The 22,688-nt window shown below is 34.2% G+C and overlaps 4 protein-coding genes across 6 annotated transcripts; 1 reads left to right on the top strand and 3 right to left on the bottom strand.

Annotated features, from left to right (window-relative positions):
- Positions 1 to 7,066: 7,066 nt before the first annotated feature.
- Positions 7,067 to 8,913, bottom strand: LOC104710336 (Eukaryotic aspartyl protease family protein). The gene has a single exon (XM_010426918.3). The coding sequence runs from the start codon at positions 8,608 to 8,610 to the stop codon at positions 7,234 to 7,236; it is 1,377 nt and encodes a 458-aa protein (XP_010425220.1). The 5' UTR covers positions 8,611 to 8,913; the 3' UTR covers positions 7,067 to 7,233.
- A 708-nt stretch (positions 8,914 to 9,621) lies between these two features.
- LOC104710335 (protein CHUP1, chloroplastic) lies at positions 9,622 to 15,136 on the bottom strand. The gene is made up of 10 exons (XM_010426917.3): positions 14,917 to 15,136; positions 13,340 to 14,473; positions 13,180 to 13,244; positions 12,341 to 13,102; positions 10,908 to 12,266; positions 10,698 to 10,829; positions 10,429 to 10,610; positions 10,240 to 10,351; positions 9,991 to 10,134; positions 9,622 to 9,889 (listed from the first exon to the last, which is right to left on the bottom strand). Exons 2-10 carry the CDS (start codon positions 13,434 to 13,436, stop codon positions 9,761 to 9,763), a joined length of 2,982 nt encoding a protein of 993 aa, XP_010425219.1. The 5' UTR covers positions 13,437 to 14,473; positions 14,917 to 15,136; the 3' UTR covers positions 9,622 to 9,760.
- A 12-nt stretch (positions 15,137 to 15,148) lies between these two features.
- LOC104710334 (SLH domain protein) lies at positions 15,149 to 18,137 on the bottom strand. 3 transcript variants are annotated; one of them, XR_015567249.1, is made up of 11 exons: positions 17,708 to 18,117; positions 17,521 to 17,607; positions 17,267 to 17,425; positions 17,087 to 17,175; positions 16,894 to 16,982; positions 16,698 to 16,801; positions 16,523 to 16,610; positions 16,367 to 16,442; positions 16,157 to 16,276; positions 15,526 to 16,057; positions 15,149 to 15,446 (listed from the first exon to the last, which is right to left on the bottom strand). XR_015567249.1 is itself a non-coding variant. In XM_010426916.3 (11 exons), the coding sequence occupies exons 1-11, from the start codon at positions 17,961 to 17,963 to the stop codon at positions 15,353 to 15,355; spliced, it is 1,689 nt and encodes a 562-aa protein (XP_010425218.1). In that variant the 5' UTR covers positions 17,964 to 18,137; the 3' UTR covers positions 15,149 to 15,352. The 3 variants fall into 3 exon arrangements, 2 of the variants coding, with proteins under 2 accessions (XP_010425218.1, XP_087323815.1); XM_010426916.3 differs by having other exon boundaries at positions 16,157 to 16,271; positions 17,708 to 18,137; XM_087467689.1 differs by having other exon boundaries at positions 16,157 to 16,271; positions 16,894 to 16,990; positions 17,708 to 18,083.
- On the top strand, positions 18,043 to 22,034 carry LOC147937677 (cationic amino acid transporter 5-like). Its single transcript, XM_087465213.1, has 7 exons — positions 18,043 to 18,109; positions 20,375 to 20,772; positions 20,935 to 21,004; positions 21,171 to 21,245; positions 21,411 to 21,511; positions 21,603 to 21,785; positions 21,885 to 22,034. The coding sequence occupies exons 1-6, from the start codon at positions 18,043 to 18,045 to the stop codon at positions 21,726 to 21,728; spliced, it is 837 nt and encodes a 278-aa protein (XP_087321339.1). The 3' UTR covers positions 21,729 to 21,785; positions 21,885 to 22,034.
- The last annotated feature ends 654 nt before the right edge of the window (positions 22,035 to 22,688 follow it).

The following is a 22,688-nucleotide window of genomic DNA, read 5'->3' as shown; positions in this document are numbered from 1 at the left end:
TCTAATTGTTATTAGAAGAATTTTTGGTTCCTTTTCCCACATAATTTAATCGTGTTTAGGATAAAAGTTTTTGCTATTTGAAAACGAGGAATACCACGTCACAACCTTTCTGATTAGTGCTAAGTGCTAACTATAAAACTACTATATAAAAAAAAATTACGATTAACAGTTAAAGAGCTATATAGAGTTGTACGTATTTCCGAAATAAATTAGTATGATCTACGAAATGAGATCAACAATATTGTGCAATAGTAGAAAATTCTGTCATGAGGCATTGACTAAAAACTGGTAGAATATAAATGATTTAGCAAGATGATTCTGGTCAGCTTCATAGACAAACATATAGTTGACAAAATTATTTCATTTGAAACTTTTCTAGAAGTTAGAATGGTCAAATAGACACACTCATGTTTACTTATATTTTTTTTTTTGGCATTTGAGCATGATCAGGACCCAAAAATATTGTCTAAGAAATCTTAATTCCTTTTTTTTTTTTGGTCTCAAGTGCCAACTTGTGAAAATAGAAGTTGATGTCTAAAAATTATAAATAAAGTATATAAGCAATATATACACATTAAACATTTACTAAATCAAAAGGTGAATTTTTCTTCAACAAAAACCGTATTAGTAGTAGAACAAAACAAAAAAATGTTCTATTAATTATATTTTTCTCGGTTAAACCTAGCTCATCTATAAGACTAATGCCTAAAAAAAATACTAAACTAGAAATTTACAAGTTATGTCACGGCTATTTAAGGGAGTGATTAAAGTAAAATTTTATAAAATCAAAATAATTTGACATGCATTTAAAGGGGAAGAAGAAAGAGATAATGAGTATTGTTTTTTCATCAGGTTCTGAAACAACGCGTTAAAAGAATTTCATTTGGCTGCATAATGTTTTTTGTTTTTCCAGTGGAAAGTAAAATACTAATAATTATACCAAAAAAACTCGAAAAATTGAACTAAAAGAATAGTATTAAAAAAAACAAACACTGACCACAGGACACACGGATTGTCTACCGACCAGAGACCAAAAAGACTTTTACTTTTAATCATTAATAATCGCACTCGTTTCTTATATAGCCAAACCCACTTTCTTGTTTTTTCGTTCCTTCTTTAATCTTGTTTTTAATCTAATCAAAAGACTTTTCTATGTTTTAGATTTGTCTCAAGTGCACTGAAGAGATTCTCTTTTTTTTATTAGTCTATTCATACATATCCAAAGAATATCTCTGATTATGATCTGTGTATATCTTTGGTCGTATATTATTTGCTATAATCATACTAAAAATTATTCAAATCCTAAAATGAATTAATAAATATGGTTCCACCTAATACAAGTTTTTTTTTGGTTGGAACCTATAACAAGTTTACCGTCAGCCATTTTATCAAATACTAGGGCATTTACTCATTTTTCAAGGAAAAGAGGTAGAAAGGCTTATTTCATTATTTTTGTGTGTGTTAAATATCCATTTCTCAATAAATGGAAAAAAGAGTGGAAGAAAAAAAATATAATAGGATACTAAAATGCTTTATGATTCAGTTCAAAATTTTGGCTGTCACACGTATTATCAAAAACTAATTTCGGACCAAAACAGATAGTAATATCAATAGAGGAAAATGATAAAAGATAATTTGTATAAATTATACAGCAAGAAAATAGGATATGGTATGAACTAGGGTTTTGGGGTGGTGGTGCAGAGTGAAGCCCACACGACGTTCAACATTCTGGGCTCTTTCTCCACGCTGTCTTCTTCTTTTTCCTTCTCCAAGAATTCTAAATCATTTTGTCTTTGAATTTACTCCTCTTCTTGTTTGTTTCCAATAATACTTCTATTTTATCAGTACTTGATTGATTTTTATACATGATTCTTTTCTGTTTTTTCTTGTTGAAACTTGAAACAAACCTTGCTATTATTCTTTCCTCGAAAACTTTTTACATAGGTCCTAATGAAAAGACATTTTAACAATCGAATTTTACAATATCATATCGTATATGTATTTTTTTGCTTAAATTTGTTCAGTTAGTTCACTTTAATTTACATATCAGTAAAAAAGGTTAACTCGGTGTAATGTATATTAAAAATTTTATTTTTTTTAAAAATTAGATGTTATAATAAATTTTGACCCTAAATTAGAGAAATTCACTTGACTAAGAAAGGACTTCATCATCCATGTAAATCAAAATACAGGACGGATTGCTACCATACCAATACATTTTCAGCCATTTAAATAACAAAAAATAACAAATTGTTCAAAATAAACAATGTACTTACTATATTTAACTAACTTACCTAGAAGACTTGTCTAAATTAATGTATACGAAAAGAATGAAGTAATGAACATAATGCATCAAAATCAAGTAGACGAAAGGTAAAATATATCATGAAGCCATATTTAATACACTGAAAAAAGTGATAAACATCATATCAAAAGCAGCAATAATAATACTAGTTTCTAATGACTATGGACATAACCTGATAATGTTTCACGGTACCCAATACTATATATATTGTCACGAGACCATGCCCTTCAGCGAGTATGTGCGTAACTGTTGGTCTATAAAATGTAATAATTTTATGGTGAAGAATCATATAATAGGAAACCATTGTTGGAAGAAACCTATAATCATTACCTTTAAAATAAAGTCAGTGTTTCATGTTCAAAAGGCCTTTGAAAAAGCTAAAATCATTTTCATCTTGACAAGCATGGCTCATTTGAAACAAAATCAGTTAGTTACTTTGGCTTTAACTATATAGTGTGATAAAAAATAAAATAAAATTGAATAGCAAAAACATATAAGCAAATCTGAATGAAACTTCAGTATATAGTAAAATTGGTATTAGAAAAATTATGAAGTGATATAAACTCATAGAATTAGAAAACATTTGTAATTTCAATTTGTACCCCAAAATTATTTTTAACATTTTTTTCTTATCATGAAATGAAATGAAACATTATAAAACTAATTGAGAGTTACGATATGATCCTTCACATTACTTGCAATTGCAATTACCAATGAAAATTTAAAATTGGGTTTGTGTTGCTATATATTTTCAATCCCATTAAGAATACATAATCCGCTGAAGAATTTTCATAGGTTATAAACTCTTTACAGTTCATAAGTACTAATTAGTCTTATAATATTGACCCGTTAGCATGGAAATTAAAACGTATACATATTTACACTTTTTTTAATATAATAAGTAGGAACTTGTAACCATGATCAGACCTTAATCTGTCAATAATATGCCAACCATGCACCATACCAGTTGAACTCAGAATCAAATATATACTGACTCTTTACACTTTCAACAACCAGTTGAGTTACTATCAGTTGTCATATATATATATATAGATATATATATATATGTATGACGATTATATGTATGTATATAGCCAGAGGTTGTCCTTTTACACGTGAATATGTGACTACACACAACAGATTTGTGCAAAGGTCTTCACGACCAAATCATTACAAATGTATGTGTAAATACATACATACATACATACGTAATTCAAGGGTCTTTAAGCATGTGTGAAATAGATCATGATTCATTACAAAAGTGTTCTTCCGTTTTTAGGTTTCATGTAATTTTGTGTGTGTGTGTGTGATTACTGGCCTATTTGTATCCCATGATTGGGAGTAAGGTGGAACTCTTGTACCAGGGGAAACCACAAGACTAGCCTAACAATATCTCTAAGAGGTTTTCATTTTGGCAATATATATGTAATTTAAGCAGAGCACAAGTGATATAATTAGAGAAAACAAAGTGTCCACTAGGTTTTTGCTACAATTTTTAATTAATAACCAAAATTGGAGTACAAACTGATTTCTGGGAAATTCGACATGCATCTATATATAGTAGTGTACAGCAATAATAAGAATTATCAATTTATCTTATTACGATCAGGTAACTAGTAGATTATTGATTGTCAAAAAAAAAAAAACTAGTAGATTATCATTACCTGGTTAATTACTCATTAAAAATCAATGAAACGCATGTTTTGTAAGATTATAGCAAAGTTTCTTTTTGACCAAATTTTACGAATATAGGCCTGTCATATCATTTTGGGGTATGAAAACCTAATCTCAATGAAGTGGTGGCATAGAACATCATGAATTGTATGAATTAATGTATAACGTAACATGCCCCACTATGCCGGGGATTTTATTGTATGAAATGTTTAATACGAGAAAATGACTAATTTAACTACACATTCGCTAGCTAGCTAGCTGACATCCATTATTATTATCTGTAAGTGAAACAAAACCAAACACAAAATAACTTTATAGTAATTAACTATTATGTGAGAAGAAGCTTATTGAATAATCTACCGTATGACTGAAGATTTTTGGAAAATAAGTCATGGTGACATATACAAAAATAATATTAATTACTCCGTAACTTAATTTAACCATAATTAAGGTCCATAACTTAATCATTAGATGGTTACCAGTATCCGTCGTTCAAACACCATATTAATATTTCATTCATCATCCCTAATAATAAAGCATGCACATTATTGTGTTTGGTCTATGATCCGAAGAAATGTAGACATTTCAAACATTAGTGCACGAAATGTTGGAAAGGTTGTTTTCGAAAATGAATATAAAGATGCAATATTGCAAATATGAAACGGTGACGTGTGATGAGGTAGGTCTTATGGAAGCAAATATGAAATATAGTAAAGGGGTGACATATTTGCAATATTGTATATGGAAGTGCTTGCCCATGTGTATGTTTGTGATCTTTTATTGTGTAATTTTTGGATTATAGATAAAATAAATAAAAATGTGTAAGCATATAAGAAATAAGTAAGCATCACTTTGTGGTCACACGCATGGGTTGTCTCTGGTCCCTTTGCGTTTCCTTTTTTCACATTTGTGGCCATTTGTAGCCTTCTTATGTCACCCCTTTACATATATATTATATACACACATGTATGAGTGTGTTTGCACTTTCTTAATATTTTAAGGTTTTTAAAAGTGAAAATAAATTCTTTAATAGAAAAAAAGTTTGGTTACGATTTGTGAACATTATCCCGGGCGGTGGGTGCTCTTTTAGGGCTTTGATCATCATGACGCCATGCTTACTCCACTCATTTTACGTCTTAAAATTACATATCATATTCATAATTCATTATACAACTTAACATGTTGCAATATATTGTCTTGTTCACCAAGAAAAATAGTTTTTTTATAGACAAGTTAACTCAAACAACATACATTATACATGTTTACAAACTTTCTAATCTATAAAACTTTGGTATGTCATTAAATTTTAACTCTTAATCTAAAAGCACTACTATCATCTTGAGTCTTGACCGAATCTACCATTAGACCAAATTTCTTCATACGAAATATTCTTCGTAGCTATTAATTGCATAAGATATGGTACGATGTCTATCTCTAACGTTATAAAATATGTCAATGTAAATATTATATATCAGTGCTCTAAAAAAAATTATTTAAGACGATCGGCCAAAGGAAACAAGTTTCGACATTATCAAAGTAACTGTTATTCTATTAGTTTTCGTATATTGTGTGTAAATGTGTCTGCCCATAAAAAAGAAGATTATATACATACATCTATATATACATATATAATATAGCTGAGATTTTTTAAACTCTAGAATAACAATCGAAATTTTGAAGAGTCGGGTATTCTTATCATAAAATTCGTTAGCAAATGATCAACTATTGTTAAAATCAAAATAAAAAAAAACAATGGGTATGGTACTGTTAAATTTTAAGAATTTTTAACTGTAAAAGTTAATTGTTAGCAAGTAGATTAATCTGCTATATATATTTATGTTTGTTTTCTACATAGTATGTGAAATCCTAAGTAGCATACTCTCATGAATAATTATTTATTCATTTTAGATCGAACATCGCTGGTTTTTGGATCGGTTATATTTGTTACTAGACTCTCTAATTAATATTGTATCATAGATTATGATACTCAAAGTTAAAATTACTTAGTAATGAATAGAGTGATTTTCTATCTTTTGTGTAGTATTATTTGTAAATTTTGACACTCAAACATGTTCCTTAATTCGGTTTGGCTCCAATAATATGAAATGTCGTTTGACAAATATTTATTCCTTTTCAAATTTCACATGTTTCTGGAAAGGCTTTGGTTGGACTTACTGTGTCACTTGTGGATTTGTAATAGGATTTTTTTTTTTGATTATAAGCAGTTGTTTGGGCTTATGTCATATTCGGCCAATTAGTCATTTTGGGCTAATATGTCATTTTCTGAGTCGCGTAGGTCGATGCATGATAGTATGATACATGTGTTACAGTTCTTTTTTCGTTAATTGCATATGTTTTCTGTTTAGGACATTACTTGAACAAGATACTTAAACTAGTTTACTAGTACATTTTTTAAGAATTAACTGTCGGTGGCTGTGAACAAAATGAAACTAATAATAATTGTACTTTAAGACTGTTGTGTCTTCTTTATTTATTTAATTAGTATATGGAATCGGATTGTTCATAATTATTTTTATAAGAAAGACAAAGAGTATCCTATATTTATATAATGCATTGTTATACTAAATATCTACTATCTAGTGTCACAACAAATAGATGAAGAATTAATTTCCGAAATTAGAAACCCAAATTAAGAGAAGAATTGCACTATAGATGTAAACAGAATTGATTTTATAAATTCTTTTGCTTTTAATTTGTTTAACCAGGGCCAAACAACATACTATATAATTAGCCAATAAATAGTATGAAAAACACAATAATCACCTTTTAAACAAAATATATAAATTACTGTCTTTTACATTGTTTTTTCTTACTATAAGATGTTATAATAATCCTTTCATCTCTTAGATCAAATTATAAAAGTAGGGCTTTCTTTTTAAAAAATAATTGTTTCCAAGCATTTAAAAATGACATAAAATAACATTTCAGTTTCAATAAGTTTATCATATTAAATTATTAATAACAAAACAGAAATTCTGTAATAAAACATTTCATTTTTATTCTAGTATTTTTTTCACACATGCTCTCTAGTTACAGTGATACTCTTTTAAAATATAGAAATCGAAATTTTACAAACTCCCAAAAATAATATTTTATTTCTATTTTCGGTAACAGTGAACCGTCACCCAAATTTCGTACTTCCAAAAGAACACCAAAAAGAAAAAAACGCAAAATAAAAAAGAATCTTTAAGAGAATCGGAACCGAATATTCCGGTGGATAAAAAAAATAATAATCACGGCAAAGCACAACCACGGCGAGAAAAACCTAACCGTGATCTATCTCTATCGAATTCAAACAAGAAACCTTGCTGCATCAAATTCCCAATCACCGAGAATCCAACTTTTGGATTCACCGATTGAATCGCCAGACACTGAACCTGCTCCTCCGTCTCGATAAAGTAATTCCTCGGCGGCGGAACGAACACCGCACCACCGGAAAATTCGAATTTCAAACTCGGCAAGAACTTCTCCGGTTTCGAAACGCCGGAAACGTTTAAACACAGATCAAATCCGGGAGTCAGTTCATCGGCGTTAGGGAGCTTGATCCGCCGTCGGATCGCCGCTAAAACCAATCGATACGCCGGATCGGCTAAAAACGCTAAAGTTGTACCGGAGTCCACGACGGTTCCACCGTTACCTGAACCGTCGATCTCCCAAATCGAAGGATCGATTCGTAGCTTCGCACCGTTGACGGAGACTGATTTCAATTTAACGTAGTAAAACGTCGGAGAGAACGGATTCGTTAGCAATGGGGTGAAGAGAAGCTTCGAAACGGTGTTGATTCGTTCTCCTCCTCTTCCGCCGCCGTCTCCGATGATGAGGTAACTCGTCGGCGGCGGAGAGAGAGTGTAATCCATTAAGCAATAAGAAAACTTGTTACCAAAACGACGACCCAACTGAGAAGCAAAAGAAATTGGCCCACGGCCCAAGCCCATTACTCCATGGGCTCCATTAAAACTAGTACCCGATACAGATTGACCCGAGATCCGAAACCCGCATCCGAAAGCGACGTTTTTGAGTTTCGCCTCTTTACCAGAGCTAGTCTTCAACGACGCCGTTTCTCTACCGAATAAACCTGAAGTTAATGAACCGTCTGCGTAGCCATACTCGTAATGACACGTGGAATGGATCCGGGTATGGTTACATTTCGGAGCCCGACCAGGTTGAGGTACTAAACGGCAAACCGGGTCGTAGCAATGAGCGGGAGAAAACGTTGACGAGTGGCGAGGGAAGAAGACGGTGGCCGGAGAATGATGTGAACAGTTCCGGCAAGCTGAGCATTTCACCCAAACGAGATCGCTTCCTGTATCGGCGATTAAAAGTAACGACTGAGGCGGTTGACCGATTCGAAGATCCACAAAGTATTGACCCGACCCGGAAGATGCGCCGGAGACCACCGGAGATTTAACGAACGGGATGGGAATACGGCGGAGAGAGAGGAAATGGAGACGGCGAGTGTCTAGAGCCAAAGCTTGCGTCGGAGAAGGAAACGGAGATTTGCGTAACAACGGAAGCTTTAAGTACTTGCCGTCGTTACTCACGGCGGCGAGATTCGATGGCGGGAGGAGGAACAGAGAGAGGAAAGAGCAGAGGAAGATAAGAGGAAACATTGTGAGAAACAGAGAGAGAGAGTGAGAAGGGTTTTGTTTGTGTTATTTTGTGTCTTATGTTATGAAGAAGAAGAAGAAGAAGAAGACCGTATAAAAATACGGTATTTTGTACGTATTTTGTCAGGTTGTGGTCGAAATATAGTTTTAATACAAGTACATTGTAACGTGAAGACTGAAAGATATCTGTTTTTGGGGGGGGGTATCATCAAGCTTTGGCTTTTGCAATAAAAACTCTTAGCTGTCTAAATGTGTTTTTGTTTTGTTTCTTTGTTCCTTTCACTTTAGTCTTTATACATTTTTTTAATCATTGATTCGATTGATAATATCTAACACAAATTTTTGTAGTTTTTTTACGTTTGTTTTTTGTTCATTTTTGTTTTAGTGTTTAGAGGAGTGTTATTAATGCCAAAAATGGTTGTTTTCTAGTGTGATTGTGTAATCTTAGTCTTAGATCCGTGAATTTATTTCATTTATTATAAGAGGGTCGGTTTATATAGATTGTAGTATTATGATAATAAATTTGTAATTATACGAATACAATAATAATAATAAATGTAGATCTTGTTTGGACGTGAAAAGTACTATACCCAAGAAATGGACCCTGTTTGTTAGGTGGTGGCAGAAATACTTTTAATTTCCAAATATATATAAAACATGATTATTATTTCTTTATACGATTGCATAAAATTACAAAAGAAAAAAAAATGGAACTTGTCCTTGTTTTTATTTGCTGTAAATCTAGTAAACCATTAGTAGTTTTTGTTTTGTACTTTTTATTCATACCTGGAAAAATAAAAGTTTTGCCAAAAATATTGATAAATTGAAAATGATAAAAACATTAAAGAGTGAAGAAGATTCGGGCGATACTTTGCATGGCTGCACATGATATGAAACATGTGACTTTTAAGACAAACCACAATTATTTTATCTTTTTTTTTCAGTAGTTTGGGAGATTACAAATTTATTGCGAATTTATTATTATCTAAAGATATAGTAAAGAAATAACCAAAATTAAAAAAAAATTCCAAAACCTAAACAATAAAAAATGTATTTTTTTTACAATAATCTATAAAAATCACTGTACTATAAATCAAGTATGTGTGATACAATGATACAAAAGAGACATGGAAGAAAAAGAAAGTAATAAAACTCAGTTTACAGATTCTTCCTCATTGTTATTATTATTATTATTGTTGTTGTCTCCTCCACTCTCAGTTTTGGCTCTGCTTCTAAGCTCTTCAAATGCTTTCATGCTTTCTGCATCAAACCCTCCAGCAAACTGCATAATAAACATTTTCAGTTAATATAATACATCAAACACTGGTCATTTTAATTTGGTTACTTTGTGTTCTGATCTGAGTTTAGTTTTGTTTATTATACCTGATGGACTCTAAAAGCGAAACGAACACCTTGGAGAAGCAAGAACTCTCTGTTTGGATCTTTATCCGAACCACTCACTGAATCAAGCTCATAAGCTACTCGTTTCATGTACTTCTTCGCCAGCTGAACTGACGAAAGCTTGATCTGTGTTGTGTGATGAAACATAAACAAAAACAAAACAGAGCATTTTCAAGATTGTTTTACAAGGATTTTGCAATCGAAAGGAAAGAAATAACAAATGTTTATTACCTTCCCAACGACGCCAGTATCAGATAACCAATCAACTGGAATTCCAAATTCTTTATATCGTGAAACCGCCATGTCTCTTGTACGTAAAAGCGCGTATACACTTTGTTCAACCCTGTGAAAAAAGCAGACATTTAGTAAAGAAAGATTTAGTGTGTGATGTTCTGTTTTTATCTTGACAGTTTTACTTACTTCTCTAGCAACTTGTACATCTTCTTCAAAGCAGGTTCACAAGGGAGATTAGGATCATCGACAAAGGAAGTAACTTGCTTCTCCAATTTCATGAGATCTTGATATTCAAAAGCTGCTTCTCGTAACGCATCAGCTTTACCTTCTGGCCAATCAAAGTGTTTAAGAACTGCCCTTTCATCAACCTACTCAAAAAAGAGAGCAAACGATCAGTGAGTAAAAAGAACCGAAGTAACGGTTAGAAAGTAATATTGAACAGAGGAGTTGCTGACCAAGAAGGAGAGCTCTTCATCTAGCCAGCTAACGAACGCCAAGAGATCTTCTATACTGGTGAAAGACGCAGCTCGTACTTCAGTTGCTAACGACTGAACAAAGTCCCCTTGTGTCTCCACATCCGCTTTTACCTGTAATCAAGTTTAAACAATTGTTTCATTGTTTGAAATACAATTGCATTAAACATTCTATTGAAAGTGTGAACTTACTGCTAAGAGGAACGTTGATCGATTCTCGATTTCCCCGATCATATTGTTCCTAGCTGCTGATGAATTACCAGTTCCTGAAGAGACCAAAGAAGGTGCACCTTCTTTCTTCGATTCACGTTTCATCAACGATTGATAAAACTCAACAAGCTCAGGAGCTCGATGAACTTTGCTACCTCCTCCTGCTCCTCTTCCAAGTGCTCCAGGAGGCGGTGGTGGTGGCGGCGGCCCGCCACCTGGTGGTGGAGGAGGTGGCGGTGGACCACCACCTGGTAAAGGAGGTCTTGCAGAAGGTAAATTGCTACTTTTACCATCTCCAGTTGATCTTGGTGGCGGGCGAGGTACTCTAGGAGGTCGTTTCTCAATGTCTACAAGCTTCATTTTGGCTACGGCTTGAGCGTTTTCACTGGCTTTGCCTTCGTTAGACTGATCATTAGACTGATCACCTGTGATCATCACTGAGGGAACCACAACTTTTTTCTCCTTTAGTTGAGCAAGTTTAGGAGGCAAAGCAACATTACCACCAAATCTCTCTGCTCTCGCTTGATCTGCTTTATGCTTAATGTGCTTCTCCCTTTCAACCGCCAACTTATGCCTATCTTTGTACGCGGGATACTTCTCATCCAAAACATTGTCAACTGATTTAGACATCACTTGGAACGATGATGCAACACTATTCAAAGCCTCACCAGGAGAAGTAGCTTGTTGTTGTGTTCTGATTCTTGGAAGATTCGGTGTTTCAGGGGTACCAGGAGCGGTTTCTTGATCCACTTGACCAAATGTTGTTATGGCTACTGATTCACCTGCGTTTCTAATCATCAAAGATTCTAAAGGACCTCTCTGTTTATTCATGCTCGAGCTAAGTCTTCCCGGTGATCCTCCATAGAATGATCTTGAAGGTGATGACTGAACGCTAGAATCATCCTTGCTTTTGCCCCATTTTTTGAGTTTCTGTATCAATCCCGGTTTCTTGCTAAAACTACTAAACCTACTCGTGGAACTATCCATTGAAGCATTATCGAAATCATCGCTTCCGGGAGATGAAGGTTGAGAATAGTTGCTCTCTAAATCAGTATCTCCTTGGCCACGCTCTGATCCAGCATACTCTAGCATTAACCGTTTTGCTTTTGCTTGTGACTTGGGACTTAGGTTCTTGCTTAAGTCACGAGCTGAGATTTTACCAGCTGGTGTCTGGTAGTTTCTTAACTCATACCGTAAACATGCATTGACCCAACGGAGATAAACCAACTCCTCAACTTCACTAAACCTATTCATCTGAAGCCCTTCCACTTGCTTTAACAAGTCCTCATTGTTATGCTTCAAGTTATTAACCTCTTCTCTAACTTTTGCCACTTTGTCACTCTACGAGTAAAGATAGAAAATGTTACTCTAAGAAAGAAAGAAACTTTGATATGGAGAGGAATCATTACACTTACCTCAGTCATGTTTGAAAGAGCTGCAATTCTTGCTTCCGCTGAATCGAGTTTAATGGATAACTCTCTCTTCTCATGTTGAAGCTCTCTGTTCTTTCTCTTAAGTTCCATAACTTCCACTTCCAAATCCTGTACAGCTTTTAGCTTCCTCTCCACCTCAGTATCTTTATTCATCGCGTCTTCTTCTTTCATCTGGAGACTCGACACATGCTGCTTAAGCAACAGCAACTGTCCTTTCGTCTGGTTAGCATCGAGCTGGATTTGCCTCTGCAACTCCTTGATCTTGTTTCTCGCCACCTCAAGCTCCTTCCTCACAATACCGTTTTGAGAGAGCTCTTCTTGAAGCTTTTTCCTCTCAGCTTGTAGAGAATTAATAGTGATGTTTAACATATCAATCTCCACAGTCTTGATCTTGAGCTGTCTTTGTAACTCAACGATATCTGATTCTTGCTCTTTGAGTCCATAATATTCAAGCAATTCTCCTTCCAGTTTCACTTCTCTTTCTTCTAGCTCCTTAACTAACTGTTTCAACCTTTCGAGCTCACCATCGTTATAAGCCATCTCGACTTCATATTTCCTCTCTTTCTCTGCTTTCTCCAAGTTGTTATCATCATCAGGCAATGGATACTCAATTTCACCGGATAAAAGATCTTCAAACTCGGGTAAAATATCATCATCCAAATAGTCCGAGAAACTTCCACGAGTCTGATTGATTACACTGTTGATCAGTTTCACCTCTTCTTCTTCTTCCTCCTCTTTCTCCACCTGAGCATATTACCCGATTTGTCACAACATTTAGATCAAGCACATGATCAAACTAAACTGTTCAAAAGTATACTTACATTCTTATCGTTGAGACTGTTGTCAGGATACACAGCCTCTTCTTTATCGCCTCCTTTGCCATTTTCTTAGAGCAAAAATGCAGAAAACATGAATGGTCAGATTCTATATATGGAGTGATATGCAATAAAATGGAGAGTAAAAGATAAAAAAAAACACTACCTGATTGTTTGCTCGGTTTGGTGGGTTTAACGTTGTGCCGCTTAACAACAACTGCTGCAACGGAAGCAGCAACAACAAACCCTATCCGGACAAACATATATTAAAATCTTGAAATGGGAATAAATTCCCTTCCCCGTTTCATCTACAGAACCCGGAAAGCTCCTTTAAATTTTCACTACTGATACACTAACTCAACCCATCGTTCCTCCAAGAAAAAAATCTCTAGTCCAAAATCCTGTTCATGAACCTTATGACAAATGGATAAACACACTTGTTCCTGTAAGAGACACTCCCAGGTACTGACAAAACTTTTAAGGAACTATGTCCACCCAAGGAAAAAGAAAAAAGAAAAGACACTTATCATCACAAATTCGATCTTATCAGCTTTATGGACCTCTCAAGTCTCTTGCATCAAAAGCCAAAAAATTTCAGCATTAAATAAATTGAAAACAACCACAATAATAGTGGTCTGTTTTTGGCTCAAGGCAGATGAGGAAATAGACATGTATGGTATTAGATGGGGTCTTAAGCCATGACCAAAGAAGCAACCGTAAATAAAACAATAATTTCTGAAATTATGTCTCTTTTTGTCAAAGCATTTACCAAACTAGACGGTGAACTAAACACAGAAGATGGTTAAGATTATAAATTCATTGATTCATCAATCAAGACCAAACTACTCAATGTAAAGATTAGTGATCTCCAACTGGTATAGGTGATTGATTCATAAGGGTTTAGATTCTGTTGTGATGTTTGGGGACCAGTACCAGCGACCAAGTAAAGGTTGTTGCCACGCTACGTAGCAATTAACCAATTACAAGAAAACAGAAGATTGAAATTTATTTCTTAAATGTCAATTTCTTTTAGTTAAAATGGAAGAGAAAATTGAAATCAGCCAAACAAGAATGGACTTTTCATTATCTAATCAAAAACTCCTTTTGCTCAACCATAGATTTCATTCACATGTTTGCCTTTTTAGCCTTATCTAAGAAAACAAGTGTGTGAATGAACAAGAAGAGATAACAAAAGAGAACAAGTTCTTGTAAAAAAGATTCTTACATGAGATGGTGTGAAAACTCATATTAAAACCCTTCACTAGATTCTGATTCCTTTTTTTTTTTACCAATCTGCACACTGAAAATGAAGAGAATATGGGTTTGATTCAGACATTGCCAGGTAAGGATCAGGACAAGTGGATACACACGAAAACGAATTTTATCAAATTCACTGTTTTATTGTATGGCAGAGGAATTTTGTGGTGGGAACAGCTCACAGAGGATAAATCTCTCAGAAGTCAGAACACACACACACACTTGCAAAGCAAAAAGACAAGAACAGCTCTAACTGTTTCTTGTCTTGGAAAAATGTGGAATTAATCAAAGATAAAACTTTAGAGTTGCGTAAATAAAAGAGTTCTGAGAAACTTTCTTTTCTATATATGACCCAGTTTCGGTTTGACTGTTACTCTGCAACTGTTAACAACGAAACCCTAAAAAAGTTATATGTCTACAGAAAGAAGAAGCAAAAGTTTCGATTTTTAAGCAAACCCAGTTCGCGAAAAGGGAGTAGAAGCATACCAGACTTCAAATTAGCCAAGATTAGATCGATTCTTGCTGATTCAATCGATTCCTGGTGGTAGTTGAAAGAGCTCTTGACTTTGACAAATGGTTGAAGATTTCGTTTGATTTAACGGTTTTTGGGAATCGCTCTTCAAAATTTGAAATTTCATTGCTAAAGTGCTAGAATAGGTTCGATGCGAATGATTAGATTCTTGGTTACTATTCTCACTCCTTTTTGACATTTTGAAAATTATGAAAGTTTCCCCAATTTTATTGTTTCCAATTTGGTTTAAAACCAAGATTTGAATTACATAGAATATAACCTTCCAATTAAGGGTTTAATTGTCTACCCCAAATAAACTAACAAAAGTTTTATGGATTTGCTTAATTTCACATTCCAAACACTCATAAACCAACAATCACCAAACAAATTTTGTACAATCTGAAAGAAGATTCAAGCATGGTCATTCCATTTCCATCTCCGTCCTGCTTCTTCGAGAACCTTAGCTCTCGCTTGGCTTACCTTAGCTTCATCCTCTACCCAAGATCTGCATTTCATTAACACCTAATTGGTTAAAACTTTTCCAAAGATCAAAACTTTGCTACAATGATAATAACCATCATTACCTTAGAATCCGAAGAGCTTCGATTTCAGCTTCAAGGACAGATCTTTTGTCGACAAGCGATTCAAGTTTGGATTGTAAGTCACTTAACATCTCTTGTAACTTGCTGTGCTCAGTCAGGTAAACAGATTTATCCGATATTAGCCTCTGAGACATCTCATCAATATCTTCACTCAAGCTTTGAAGCAACTGTTTCTGACATTCTATAGCTGACTTCTCTTTCAAACGCTCGGCAAACCACTTCTGCTGATCCCTTTTTTCATCTTCTAATTCACTAACTCTGGAGAGATTCAGCTCTTCCATCTCAACTCTTCGGGATCTCTCTACCTGAAGCTTCTCATCCCAAAATTGCGTTATTTCCCCTTTTTCTAGCAACTCGATTTTGATTCTTTCCATTTCAGCTTTCTGTGAGAGTGACTCTGCTTCTAACCTTGATACCTCTGCTGAGATAGCTTTCACCATCTTACCGCTTGTTAATGCTACAGCCGCTTGTGCTTTTGTAACAGGTCTATTTGGCTGAAACCGCTTAATCCTACCTGTGAAATTTTGAAATCTTCATTCTGTTGTAACGCATACGCACATCAACGATCGAACGAAGAAGGAGAAGGTCAGAACAAAGAGAGGTAGAAGAATACCAAAAACATTTCTGATGGTACTCTGGTCACCCATCAAGAAGTCCAAGAAAAATCCGAGGGCCATATCGGGATTGAGATTCTTCGTGTCTATATAATCTACCTTTGTCCTTGATATCTGGACTGTAAACAAGTCAGGCTTTTAAGAAGATAAAAAAGCATATGATAAGCATCACTTTTATGCCTAAAATGTCAGTAAAAACTTAATCACACCTCTTCCATAATTTCTGGATGGAAACCACACTCCAATTGAGCTTTCCAGTTTACCAAATCGAGTCGGGAAACAAAACTGCAGCCACCATATATATATATATCAGTGAACAACGAGACAAATACATAGCAGATGAAGATAGCTAATCTCCTTTCTACCTTTCAGGATTAAAATTAATCTTTCCCAAGTCATTTCGAGAATCCTCACTGCTGAGCTTGCTGGAAGTAATGCCTGCCTCTGCCAAGGCTGAAAGAAAAATCAAAAATAATAGATCAATTACAGAAGTTCTAATAAACTACTAAATCAAAGTAGAAATGTCTCTTATGGATTTACCTTGAATGTACTCGAAGTCAGGGTCTGCAGTATTGATATCATCAAATGCAGGAATTGAAGAGCCAGCTAAAGCTACTGCTGGCACAATCCTGTGCATTGGATTTCTAAAGGCAAGAGAAACACATTGTGTCAGTCCACCACAAACACTAAGAGACTTATCATTCGGGAGAAAAAAATGTGCTAAAAGTATCATTACCTCTCTAATAACAAATTTGAACGAACTAGCCATCTAGCATACTCTCGCCTAGTACATAACTCGTCTGCCACTACATCATCCTCAATTATCTGAACAACTTAATTACAAGTGACATGCTCATGATCAGAGCTGGACAATAAGGCTCATGCTTAAATTCATATTGTTGTGTGAGAGCAAGTTTCTAGAAATAAACCTTTAGTTTCTTTAAAACTGATATTGCTTCTTGTTGAGCGGCATCAACAGCAACCGGAGTGATGACACGGTGAGTTTTTCCGGCAGATGCTAAAGTAAACACAGGTGAGTGAACTCGAATTAAGACTTGTTATAGCAATTTGTGAAATATGTCTCAATATTGACCATAATTAGAACTTACTAGTGTCAACAGTATCTGAAACATAATCAACGCTTTCAGAGTTAGCCTCATAAGCAGAATTACTCTCATCATTGAACAGAGTTTCACTCTCTTCATTCTCACTCTGATCAAAATCAACACTTTGATAATGCAATGGATTACTAATGCTAAACCTAAAACCTGTCAAAAAGAAACACAAAACCCAGAGTCTCAAATTAAACAATCCTATAAAATTCAAGTCATCATCAAGGGAAAGAAAAACAAAAGAGTTGAACCTTTTCTGGAGATTGAGAAGTAAGCAATAGTAGCTAATACAACAGCAAGTGAAGATCCAACACCAGTGATTACAACATTCCTCCACTCTGAAACCCCAAACCAAAAGATTCAAAATCAAATTACAAACACACAAAAGTTCATAAATTTATATGATTTTTCCCACTCAATTAGAAGAAAGATACTAACTTTTTTTAGTTTTAGAATGAGGAGAAGGAGCTGCTTCATCTTCAATGAGAGACCAACCACCATATTTGTCTTTAGAAGCTTGAGAGACCCATGAAGTAGTACCGGAGTGAGAAGCGACGATGCGGAATCTTGGCGGTTTGTTAGGAGGAGGAACGAGTAATGGGAGAGTGAGACGATGTCGTATAAGTAGTAAAGGTGTGGTTTTTGGGAAGAGGAAGGATGAATTTGGGGACTTTTTGACGGAGAAAGAGCTCATTTCTTGACTAAGAGAATTAGGGTTTTTCTGGGGAGTGGATGCTTCAATGATCGAAGAAGAAGAAGCAGCGAGAGAGTAGATGGGGAAGGGAAGAGATGCTAACGCTACTGTGTGTGTGATACATCTAAATGATTCCGAGGGTTCCGGTTTGTGCTACTTCTAATCTCCTGGTTTAGTCTCGATTAAATCATTATCATCCCAATGATTCCGAGGGTTTTGGTTTGTGCTTATTATCCGGTTTAGTCTCGTTTATAACTATCACTTGAAATGGAATCCCTCATCAACTATGGAGAAATGGGCACTGGTATCTTCCTCAGATTCATTACAGTTATCTCAAACTAATTACTTATAAACTCATATTCTAAATTTATCATGAAATGGTTTTTTACTAGATATAAGTTTAACCACACAAGTTAAACATGCTTGTTAACAATAAGAAAATTTTCCCGGACAATCAACAAAATTCACAAAATCTTCTTCATTTGTCATAATAAAGTTGCACATGCACCAAAGTTAAAAACAAAGTCTTATGATTATTGATTGTTTTTTTCTCGTATTTCTCACAATAAGTTCTTCATTTGTCATAATAAGTTCGGAGTTTCAAGCGAATGATTAGATTTTTGGGTAACTTACTCTGACACATTTTTGCCATTTTGAAAATTATGAATTTGAAAGTTTCTCCAATTTTATTGTTTCCAATTTGGTTTAAACCAAAACTGAATTACATAATCAATTAAGGGTTTAATTGTGTCCCCCAAATAAACCAACAAACCAAGTTTTTTGGATTTGCTTAATTTTCAGATTCCAAACACTCATAAAGAGTATTATTTTGCTAAAAATTTGATATTATTTTTGTGGCACTTGGCAATTAGCATTGTTGTCGAAACAAAAACATAAACTCTCAACAAGGATTACATAAAGGATTGGATAAGATAAGAGTTATCGTTTGCACTAGGTTTGAATTAAGGATGCAATTATTTATGTTTTTTCATGACTTTTAAACAATAAAGTTTGTTCTCTCATCTTTAAATGTTTGTCGATCAAGTTCTGTTTTTCTATTTTATATTGTTTTACATTTATCCCTTATCTTATAGTAAGTTTTGGTATGACATATCAAGTAATAACTTGAATGTATTTCATATTTTGTTTTCATATGAAATGTTTTCTATTTTTCTTCTTTAGTTATATGCAAATAAAATATAAACAATTTATTTTGTTTATAAATTTTAAATACCTTTAAAAGAGATTTTATATATTTTATGTATTTCTTTTCTATTATTCTTGTTTTATTATTTTAGATGTTTTAATCTCATCTAATGAGGACTGTTTGATATGCTTTGGCTTGCACGTAAACTCTTTTTTATTTTGTAGCTTTTTACTATTACTATTATTTGAAGTAGCTAAGAAACTCGTCACACTCGGTTATATATTTTATAATTGACATTTTAAGATAATTAACTTAATTTTAAATTCTCTTTTAGTCTGTCGAGCACATTTTTTTGAAAGTTAATAATATATCATCGTTTTTATAATTTTATTAAAGTACATAAATTAATATTTGACATTTTTACCATTAGTGTATATTATTAGACATATAAAAAATAATGTGATGTTGGTGTTAACATATGAACATAAATACTATGTTGTATCATTTAATTGTTGCAACATTCTCTTCAAATTTTGTCATGCTCCCTAGTGAAATACTAGGAGTCTAAAACTCTAGTGTCGAATCAGCAAAACAAAGCTCAATATCTGGCTGTTTCATCATGAGAAGACTTTTAGTATTGTACCAAATGACTTCTGGCCGAAGCAAGAAGATATGATCGTGTTATTTAAATGGGTAGAGGATATGTATGTTGAGCCGTTGCGAATAGGTGTGATGAATGCATAGATATTCCCGTAATTAACAAACAAATGCATGTTCTACAGAGCCAAAGAACAAAACCTATCAAATTGTTTATGTTTCAACATGTGTTGCAACCAAATCTTACACAATCTGGCTACAAAATACAGTAAAAATGTGAAATGAGTCGATTTGAAATCTTGGGAAAAAAGCACGTTAATGCTGGCAATAAAACTAACATTTCCAAAGTTTAAGGTCATCATTAACGACAAAACACCCTTGGTGTTCTAAGGCCAAAAAAATAATAAAAATAGGGAATAGTGGGCTTAGATTAATTTTTTTGGTCTTGAATGAGAACTGATTTAAGTCCAGTTCTCGTTCGACGTGGCTTCACGTGATTGGCCGAGATATTTTGCAAAGAAAAAAAAATTTTCATTTCTCTTCTGATCGAAATCGTTTCTAGGTTCTCTTCGTTCTCTCCAAAACGGCGAAAGCTTCGTTGTCACCATTTTCGCCGGCTGAGGTTAGTATTCCGGCGATTTCTCCTTCTGTTCGATATCGCATCTAGGTGATGAGTCCGTTGTTCTCTCTTACGCTATCTCTAGTGTCTCTGCTTTGCTCTCAGTTCTCTGTTATGCTGAGTTTGGAGTTGAGATTCCTGTCGCTGGAGGCTCTTTCTCTTATCTTAGGGTTGAATTAGGGGATTTTATAGCCTTTATTGCTGCTGGGAATATATTGCTTGAGGCTATTGTTGGTGCTGCTGGATTAGGGAGTTCATGTTCTTCGTATCTAGCTAGTTTGGTCAAGAATGATTCTGATTATTTTCGGATTAAAGTCGATTCCTTTGCTAAAGGGTTTGATCTTCTTGATCCGGTTGTTGTTGTTGTGCTTTTAGTTGCTAATGGTATTGCCATGAATGGAACAAAGAGGACTTCTTGGTTGAATTTTATTACTTCCATTGTCACTGTTTGTGTTATTGTGTTTATCGTCGTTGTGGGGTTTACTCATTCTAAAAGCTGTGGTTTATTGGTTTGGTTGGCTCGATGTCTATGATCACTGTGGTTTATTGTTTGATGGCTTTGGCTTTGACTATGATGGTGAAATACACTGAAATCGATGTGAATGCAGCTTATTCTGTTGCTTTTACTCAGATTGGGACTTTACGTGTTAGGATTGTTGTTACTCACTTTAGAGTTGGGTTTGTTCGTTTAGATCAACTAAATTCGAATCCTCACTATTCTTTTTGGGCTCTTAGATCTAATTTGATTCTGAGTCTTGTTTTGGTTGTCATTTGTGGATTGCTAGATTTAACAAGGACTGTAGTCTCATAATTCATATGATCGTAGTGATCAGCTACTGAGCAGTTGGTCAAGGTGGTATCCAGCAGTTGCTTGCTGCTGAGCAAGAAGCTCAACACATTGTCAATGTTGCAAGAACCGGTAATAATCTGAAAATCTACAACGTACCAAACTGTTTGCTTGATCGGGCTGCTTGTTTAAGTGTTCACTTGTACTTTGTCACATTTAGAATTGAGGAGCATAATGCTTGATTATATTTATGTTTTTGAAAATGATATTCATCACGTGTGTGTTTCTTGGTTGCAGCAAAAATGGCAAGACTGAAGCAAGCCAAGGAAGAGGCTGAAAAAGAGATTGCCGAATACAAAGCTAAAACAGAACACGATTTCCAGAGGAAACTCGAGGAGGTAAAAGAATTAAAAAAAAGAATGTCTTCTTTAGGCAAATCTACAAAAACTAGTTTGCTTTTCTCTAAAAGTATAATGATTGTGAAAACAGACAAGTGGTGACTCTGGTGCGAATGTGAAGAGGCTGAAACAAGAGACTGATACCAAAATCGAGGAGCTGAAGAACGAAGCTTCTAGGATTATGGTGTCTGATTCAACAATGATGTGTTTCCCATGAGTCCGTTCCATTGTTGATGTGGTAGAGAGTTCTGTAGGATCATTAAGGAGATAAGCAGTGAGTGATCATCATTTGTTAATCTGTTATACGTGGGTTTTGGGATGAGCCCTTCACTCACTATTCTTGTAACTAACTCGCAATTTGTTGATGGTGCAGAAGGGAAGGATGTAAAGAAGAGAGCATGAGCTTTGCTTGCTGTTATTGGAGTTATTTGGTTCATAGGCACTTTGCTTCCATGTTTTTTTTATGTAACTTCAATATTTTCACAATATTTATATTCTAAAAATACCAAAATTAGTTCTCCCATTTTTTTTAACATATGATCTTAACTACTGATCTTAGATTATTTTCACTATATATATAATCTAAAAGCATAAAAAAATTCCTCCATTAATGATGCCCTAACACGTAAAAAATAATAATTCTCCACTAATAAAATAAGTGTCAAGTAAATAATCTGAAAAAAATCTATTCGGATATGTAGACAAATACAGTACTAGTTTTTATTTGGCCAAAGAAGATAGTGAACACACAAAGTCAACATTGACGTATCAAGTCACACACGCACAGTACAACGGTAAATTCGTTTTAATATATCTATTAGTAGTAGTAGTAGATTGCTACAAAAAATAATAAAGCACCTTTATCCCATTATTTAATAAACAAACCCAATAGTTAACTACAAATACTGTAAATGTCAAAGGCACATCTCAGAAGAGCTATAAGAAAAGAAAATAAGAAAATAAAAAATCATTGTCAATAATCAATAGACATTAAACAATAACTTCCTCGATCCTTGTGCTTCCTCCATCCTATTTTCCACATTAGCTCTCTTCTTTTTCACATACACAACTTCAAAACACAACACACACACACAAAAATAAAAAGTAGATGAAGTAAATACGTGTATGAGATATGGGAACAAATGCCACATTTACTTTTATGTGACAGAGACAACAA

Source organism: Camelina sativa, chromosome 9, assembly GCF_030686135.1.
Source record: "Camelina sativa cultivar CO46 ecotype springtype chromosome 9, ASM3068613v1".
Taxonomy (NCBI): domain Eukaryota; kingdom Viridiplantae; phylum Streptophyta; class Magnoliopsida; order Brassicales; family Brassicaceae; genus Camelina; species Camelina sativa.
This window is presented reverse-complemented; position numbering and strand designations above follow the sequence as displayed.